The sequence below is a fragment of the Rhagoletis zephyria genome, unplaced genomic scaffold, assembly GCF_001687245.7.
Source record: "Rhagoletis zephyria isolate East Lansing unplaced genomic scaffold, Rhagoletis_zephyria_1.1 Rzeph_scaffold_01124, whole genome shotgun sequence".
NCBI classification, from domain to species: domain Eukaryota; kingdom Metazoa; phylum Arthropoda; class Insecta; order Diptera; family Tephritidae; genus Rhagoletis; species Rhagoletis zephyria.
The window spans coordinates 74311-82771 of record NW_016158208.1 but is presented as its reverse complement, the minus strand read 5'-3'; the positions used below and the strand labels follow the sequence as shown (position 1 = coordinate 82771).

The following is an 8461-nucleotide window of genomic DNA, read 5'->3' as shown; positions in this document are numbered from 1 at the left end:
TGGCCCACCTCTGGTCTACATTCACCAAGGAAAGGCCAACATAGTTCCATGTAGAAGCTCATAGCTCGCACACATAGCACAAAGCTCGATTTGGTGTTTAATGCATCTCCTCGCCGGCAGAACTGCTTCCACTTTTTCGCCAGGTTTGCGTCCGTTGGAAACGAAAAAAAACTAATATCGCACTTTGCCACTGCACACTTCATTTTGCTTTGTAATGTCTCAATAATTGTTTAAAACCACGCAGAAATATTAACGCACAAATATTAAAATTGTTCTTTGTTTTTTTTCGTATGCTCACAATCAACAATTGCACAAAGATGACGTCGCGCACACAGCTGATTCTGTCAAAATAACAAAGAGCGGATTAGCGGTACCGCGATTGGCGCAATCTATATTTCTCTCAATCGTGCGTATGTATATTTTTATCTACTGCTTTATATGAACGAACAAAAAAGAATGTTTGTTGCCCCTTATCGGGAAACTTGGGTTTAGTTATTTGTACAATGTTTTTGGGTTGTTGTATCCAAACTCATCACCCTAAAAACTTTAACATACACGTGTAGTCCCCAAGATGGTCGGTTCTACGTTACCGGATTGACTCGGAGCACCCACTCCGACCAAGGACCATTACCCCAGCAGCAACCCCCCCATTTTTGCGCACTGGGAGCATGACCTACCGGCAAGTCAGCTCCGCATACTACTGGTACGCGCAGGCATAGAGCAAAACCCCGGACCATGGACATGCAGTGTCTGCAACCGATATATACACCACCCGTTCACCTCAGTCCGTTGCAACAGCTGCAATAACTGGTGTCATCTGAAAGCATGCTCAGGCCGGCACCATAGGGAGTGGAGTGCTAACTTTGTTGCATCGTGCTGCAACAATCCACAGCAAGCCCAGCATTCCACACAAACAGCGCCCGCCTAACCAACAGCCAGTGGACCAACTCCCAGCACACAACCCTGGACATCCACTCAAAGCAGATGGTTCTGCAGCGTCTGCAACAACCTGATAAGGCGTAACACCACATCTGTAAGATGCAACGCATGCAACAACTGGTGCCACCTGAAATGCTGCTCCGGCCTCATACACCATCGCGAATGGAGTACTGCTTTCACTGCAGCCTGCTGCTCTGCTACCACACAATCCCAATCGCCTGCACCTACGTTTGTCCAACCAACGTCTACGTCTGGCCAACGCCAGCGGTAATCCCACAACCGCGGCCCACGGTCACACCCACACCTGCGCCAACACCGGTGATAACACCAGCGGCCGGACCACCACACCCGCTTCAAACACAACCGGCACAGCAAGCAGTTCAGGCAGCGCGCCAGCACTCCCTCACCCCGCGAATAAACATCACCAGGCCCAACTCCATAAAATTATTGCAGTTCAATTGCAACGGACCACAGAGCAAGATCACTGAGATAGTCAGCTTCATGAGGCGCAACAAAATCTCAGTCGCGGCGGTCCAGGAAACCAAACTCCACTCCGGCTCCAGCCTTCAAAGTCAGGATGAGTTCAACGTCATCCGAAGAGACCGCCCTCGCGGCGCCGGAGTCGACATCGCCTTTATATTGCACAATGCAACAATACCGGCTCATTACCCCCCGAATCGCCGCCAACGACACACTCATTGAGCACCAAGGTGTGGCAATCAAGTCGGGAGATACTGAGCTGGAAGTCGTCAACGTGTACATACCACCTGCCACCAGCTGCCCAGCAGGATATCGAACATAAGTGCGCTACTTGAAGGCGGAAACCGGGTAGTGCTAGGGGATTTTAACGCGCACCACGAACTCTGGCACTCCAACCTGTGCAACGACCAGCGGGGTACACTAATCGCAGAACAAATTGTCGACTCAACGTTTTGCACTGTAAACGACGATGCAACCACCAGAGTCGCGGGTGACTGCTACAGCTCGCCAGATATCACTATAGCAAGCGGGGGTCTGATAAATTGCATTGGTTGGCAACCAGTGCTCACGCTCGCATCAGACCACCTGCCCATAGTAGTCGCGATAGACCACCCAAGAGATTTTGTCACATATGAACACCAAGAAGCCCAACTGGGACGGTTTTACGGAACACACGGACCGCAAATTCAATGCTCTTCCACCACCAACATGCGCGCCCAAATCTGAGCGCAACATCCGCCGAATCATCAACGCAGCAGCCGCCCGCTTCATACTAGCCGGTAGGATCGCCAAAATCCGCCCGGGCTTTCTAGCTGAAGCGGCGGGACTCGCAGACGAGCGTGATCGAATCCGCCAGTCTAATCCTGGTGATCCCCGTATCAGGGATCTCAACAAGGACATTAACAAACTGGTTAACGAACACAAGCGGAAAACGTGGAATGAGCACCTCAAGACCTGCAATCTTTCCAGCGGAGCTAGCAAACTGTGGACGGCAGTAAAATCTCTCTCCCATCCGACGAAACGCAAGGACAACGTTGCCCTTACATTTGGCGATACCCCCACGTCGGACCCACGGACGTGCGCGCGCTTTTTCAGCCGGCAGTTTATTGCACACCCGGAGAGACAAAGCCCGCCGAAGTGTGCTACGTAAAGCACAAAAACTCCGCCCCGAGACACACTAACGTGCTTTACACCAGAAGACACGCAGGCAGCTGTAAATAAAGCCAAAGCACCCAAGGCGTTAGGCCCTGATGGAATCTCGATGCAGATGCTGAAAAAGCTAGGACCAGTGGGAGTCGAGTACATCACGGCAGCTTTAAACTTGTCACTGTCCACCCTGATCATTCCTGAGATGTGGAAAATGGGTAGGATCATTCCCCTCCTTAAGCCAGGTAAGAAGGCGGACGCAGGAGATTCTTACCGGCCAATCTCCCTCCTATCCCCAGTGGCAAAGACGATGGAAGCACTACTCCTCCCAAGTCTAACGAAGCATCTGCAACTAGCCCAACACCAACACGGATTCCGCAAAATGCACAGCACGACCACTGCATTAAACGCCATCACCACACAGATAAGCGAGGGTCTGAACCAACGTCGACCCTGTGATAGGACGGTTCTAGTCGCGGTGGACCTGTAAACACGGTAAACCAGGCGACCCTTTGCCAAGACGTCCTGGCCTCGTAGCTTCCGGATCGGACAAAGCGGTGGATAACCAGCTATCTGTGTGGACGCCAATCATTGGTCGAATTCCGAAACGCCAAGTCCAAGCCACGTAGGATTAAACAGGGGGTCCCCCAAGGCGGCGTACTCTCCTCGACGCTGTTCAACCTCTACATGGCGAAACTCCCTCCGCCGCCAGCAGGAGTAAACTTGGTGAGCTACGCCGATGATTGCACGATTTTGGCGACGGGCCCCAATATTGACAGCCTGTGCGGGAAAATCAGCGACTATCTCACCGATCTTGCAAATTTCTTCACTGCCAAGAGCCTCACCATCTCCGCCGCGAAATCCACCGCCACACTGTTTACCACCTGGACAAATGAAGTTAGGCTAGAGCTGGACGTTTACGTAAATGGCAACAAAATACCGACGGTCAACCACCCCAAAATCTTGGGAGTTACGTTCGACAGCCTATTCTCCTTTTCTGCGCACGCCTCAGCCACTTGCGAAAAGATGCGAGCTAGGAACAAAGTCCTCAAGTCACTAGCCGGCAGCACTTGGGGAGCCCTCAAAGAAACCCTACTCACTGCGTACAAAGCAATCGGCCGGTCGGTGGCAAACTACGCAGCGCCAGTGTGGACGGCGGGTACCAGCGATACACAGCGGAGAAACCTATAAACATGCCAGAATGCAGCTCTACGCACAGGCTGCCATCTCATGTCGTACGAGCATCACCTCCACCAAGAAAGCCAGATGCTGGCGGTGAAAGAGCACAACACGTTGCTATCGAAGCAGTTCCTCGTGGGATGTCACCGTGGAAATCACCCGAATAACGCCTTGCTTCGAAATGAACCGCCTCCCCGACATGTCAGACGTCACCTGCACGACTGGAAATCCGACGTTGAGCCGTGCGTAGATCACCCATTCGACGCAGAGAAATACAGAGCGGCGCTTAACCACCTACACACCGATGCAGTCAGGTCGAGTCTTAGCACCAGAAACGACAACATCCTTCTAGGTGGTCGACCGCCACCCATCAACATCGACGAAGCTGAACTGCCAAGAGAGACCAGGTGCACCCTAGCACACTCCGTTCTGGGTGGTGCCACAGACTAGAACCCAGAAGTGGCAGACACATGCCCTGCATGCGGGCAAGGTCCACACAACACCCAACACCTCTCCGCATGCGCCTCTAACCCCACGACCCTGACACCAGAAGCACTATGGACCGCGCCTATAGACGCTGCCCGCTTTCTCGGCCTCAGGCTTGTCGAGTCAGAGGACGAAGACGACCCTTGACGAAACCCCGGGGGGTTNCGACTGGAAATCCGACGTTGAGCCGTGCGTAGATCACCCATTCGACGCAGAGAAATACAGAGCGGCGCTTAACCACCTACACACCGATGCAGTCAGGTCGAGTCTTAGCACCAGAAACGACAACATCCTTCTAGGTGGTCGACCGCCACCCATCAACATCGACGAAGCTGAACTGCCAAGAGAGACCAGGTGCACCCTAGCACACTCCGTTCTGGGTGGTGCCACAGACTAGAACCCAGAAGTGGCAGACACATGCCCTGCATGCGGGCAAGGTCCACACAACACCCAACACCTCTCCGCATGCGCCTCTAACACCACGACCCTGATACCAGAAGCACTATAGACCGCGCCTATAGATGCCGCCCGCTTTCTCGGCCTCAGGCTTGTCGAGTCAGAGGACGAAGACGACCCTTGACGAGACCCCGGGGGGTTGAGTACTGCTGCTACAACAACAACAACCCCTATTCTGCAACTCTTTCGTATTCGGATTTTGCTTCGTAACAATGGCATGCCTAAAAACGAACGAGTAAGAAATTGCGTAATTTTGTACGAAAACTATTCTATGTCGGAAGCGAGATAAAAGATGTAAATCGATAGCTTTGTTTCTTAGCAGATAGTTATCACAAATTATCACTAATTTCCGCTGGAAAGCTTTCTTAATCCAAAAAACTAGCTCTCTCGTTCTTACGCTCTTATTTTTTTGGCTCTCCTGCTAATTTCTGCAAGTAAATATTTTTACTAGCAGAAACTAGCAGCTGACAAAATGGACAAACCAAAATTCGCGCCAAATATTTTCAATAGTTAAATACATTGATCAGCTGTTTACTTGCTAGTTTCTGGTAGTTTTGCGTTTCTTTACTATTTCTTTGTTCCGCTCTCTGTGAGCGTAATTCCCTAAATTTTCCCATTCTTCCTCTTCCTGATAATTATCTGCCAGAAAAGAAAAGAAACAAAGCCGATGTGTGTTTACAGGAAATATTAGTGGTGTTCTTTTAAACAGATAAATTTGTCTTTCGAATATACGTATATTTTTATCCACTGATTTATATAAACGAACAAACAAGAATGTTTGTTGCCCCTCATCGAGAATCTTGGGTCCGATATTTGTGCAATGATTTTCGGTAATTGTGTCAAAAGGCATAACCAGAATCCTAAAACTTTAACATACACGTGTAATCAAAGGATTACACTTTTATTTAAAAGAAATGTTTAAAATTTTCAAGCATTAGTTTAATAATAAATTTGGTCCGCACTATGCACTTTTTTGTAAATTTCGATGTGGGTTCTGTGGATGGCGTAGCCGGAGGTATATGCACAATAAATGCTGTATATGGAGAATTCTACTTAGTAAGGGTTATAGTCTCTAGGCGCGGCCGAAGGCAGAAGCAAGCACAACAGGTGGTGGACCTAACAAAGTGCATGTTTTCAATGGCTTGGAAGAAGCTGTTATTGCATTAACTGGATTGAGGACCAGTTCTTCAGGCATAGGAGGAGTTCTGGCCTGTGGTTCAACCAGAAGCTGACATAGATGCGCCCATGGTTACTATGCCCGACAGCTTCGCATATGAAATCATTTCCATAGCGCCCTATAATTGCAAATACAATAGAATCCATCGTTTCCTTCAAAATATGTAAAATGAAACAATATGTTGTAGACATATATGTAATACTTCTATATTGGCAGTAAGCTAACTTCTCAATGTGTAAGCATTCCGAAATCAAAGCGAGACAGTCTAGTACGGCTTTTGTCAATGTATTGTGTACTTGAGTGCCGTTTTTGTATATGTGTTGTGTACATTTTTATTTATAAACGTATGTGTTCCTTTTCTTTCGTACGTGTTTATTTATATATCTGTACTGTAGTGTTTTCGGACGGTACTAGCTCTTACTGCCAATATAGGTGTATTACATATATGGTTGTAGATTTTTGAGAATAGCGTAGATTAAGCCAATAGGTAAATGATATTCGAAATAAAGTAGACTTTTTATTTGAGAAAATATAGTTCGCTTTTATGGAACGTTTCTTTAATTGGTGTTAACCTCAGTATATCCAGTAAAAAAACTGTGGTGAACTCCTTTATGGGGATAAAGTTTCCAGAGGTGAAACTTTAGGTAGCACACAATTTCTTACACGCATGGTTGCTTTTAAACACTCATGAAAGAAACTTAAGAAATATTTGAAAAAAAAGTTCATACAGTACATTAATTTTTAAAAGAGATACCATATAATGTATGTACTCAGGTTAATAATATCAAAAAATGTATTAGAACCACCGTTTAATGTTATATTTNAAACACTCATGAAAGAAACTTAAGAAATATTTGAAAAAAAAGTTCATACAGTACATTAATTTTTAAAAGAGATACCATATAATGTATGTACTCAGGTTAATAATATCAAAAAATGTATTAGAACCACCGTTTAATGTTATATTTGATACAAATTAATATTGCTGCCCCGAACGCTCTGCGCATTGCCACTGAATAATACATTTACTTAAAATTACATCCCTGGTCCTTGTTCTTTCTGTATCGCATCGTGGTGAATTCACATTCCTCAGAAATTTGCTAACAAAACAAAACAAAGGGAGTATTTTATTTGCTAACTTTTGCGATTTCTATTGTTTAATGTAAACTTATGTCTTTTTAGGATATGTTGAGGCAACAAAGAAGGCGCAGTTTGAAAATGGAGTTATTAGTAATGAAGTAGCAGGCATATTTGAAAAATTATGCCGATAAACAGGATGGAATTTGGGAAAGTAAGTGCCTGGTTGCAGCATATCCATGTATAAAAAGTATTTAATTAAATTGTTTACTAGAAATGTTATAAATCGAGTGGCTCATTTACGATGTGCTCCAAACATTTAGCGAACTTTTTTTCGCCTTCTCAATGTGCTAAGTAACAAGATAAGATTACTGCCATCACGGCCGATAAGAAACCGTAAGCAAAGGGCAGACAACCTTCCAGGAAGCTGCCTCCTGTCCCTGAGTCGGAGCTGAAGTTCAGCAAGAAGCAGGTCAGCAAATTGCTACCCTGATCAAGCGTAAACTAAAGCGCTCTGCTGCGATTACACTCCGTAAACGTGAAAATTTGGTGCATGCTGAGAAATATCAAACAAGAAAACTCCGTGATGGACGCCGTGAGATGAAGTTGCGCCGTGTGGCAATAAAACGCGGCCAATTCTACGTGCCTTAACAATCCGGATTGGCTTTTGTGATCCGTATCCGCGGTATCAACAAAGTTGCACCAAAAGTGCGTAAAGTTTTACTGTTGTTCCGTTTTCGCCACATTAACCACGGTTTGTTCATCAAATTGAACAAGGCAACCATTAATATGCTACGTATGCTGAACCCTATATGGGGTTATCCAAATCTTAAATCAGTTCGTGAATTTATGTACAAACGTGGAATTGTCAAGCACAACCATCAACGTGTTCCAATCTCTGACAGCTTTGTGATCGAACGCAAATTGCGCAAAGCGCACGAAATTCAGTGCGTTGATTATTTGGCGCACGAAATATTCACTGTTGGAACCCACTTCAAGAAAGACTCCAACTTCCTGATGCCATTCAAGCTCAACACATCAACCCGAGGCTGGCGCAAGAAGGCTAATCACTACGTTGAGGTTGGTGATTTCGGTAGCCGTGAGGATAAGATCAACAAATTGCTGCACAAGATGGCTTAAAGAAATTGTTGTNAAAAATTCTTGAAGTTGCCTTTACACGCGTCGATTTCGGTCGATTGGAAAAATGACTGAGATATCGACCAGCCAAAACGCTTACATTTTAAGGTTGAATTGCAATTTACACGGGTAGATTTTAGTTAAACGACAAAAGAAATGGTTAAAGTAAATTCGTCCAGTATTTTGTGCACTGATTGTGGCAATTGGATTCACGCGAAATGCACTGGGCTGGACAGGCGAAATTAAGAAAAATGGGCTGAAGTGGATATACAGCGCATGTAAAAGCGTTGTTAGTGTGTATGTGTCAAAAGATGTATCCGAGGCGTATGATGAAGAAAATACCGCGAAACTTCTTGAAATTATGTTTGAAAAATACTTCGTTCC

The 8461-nt window shown here is 46.1% G+C and overlaps 1 protein-coding gene and 1 pseudogene across 1 annotated transcript; both read left to right on the top strand.

The window, feature by feature from the left end:
• Positions 1 to 3123: 3123 nt before the first annotated feature.
• Positions 3124 to 4099, top strand: LOC108362858 (uncharacterized). The gene has a single exon (XM_017616003.1). The coding sequence runs from the start codon at positions 3253 to 3255 to the stop codon at positions 3754 to 3756; it is 504 nt and encodes a 167-aa protein (XP_017471492.1). The 5' UTR covers positions 3124 to 3252; the 3' UTR covers positions 3757 to 4099.
• Positions 4100 to 7244: 3145 nt separating this feature from the next.
• On the top strand, positions 7245 to 8086 carry LOC108362855 (60S ribosomal protein L7-like; annotated as a pseudogene).
• Positions 8087 to 8461: the final 375 nt, after the last annotated feature.

What these genes read in the sequence shown, in the direction of transcription:
- LOC108362858 (XM_017616003.1), top strand. Translation starts at nt 3,253, where the DNA reads ATGGCGAAACTCCCTCCGCCGCCAGCAGGAGTAAACTTGGTGAGCTAC.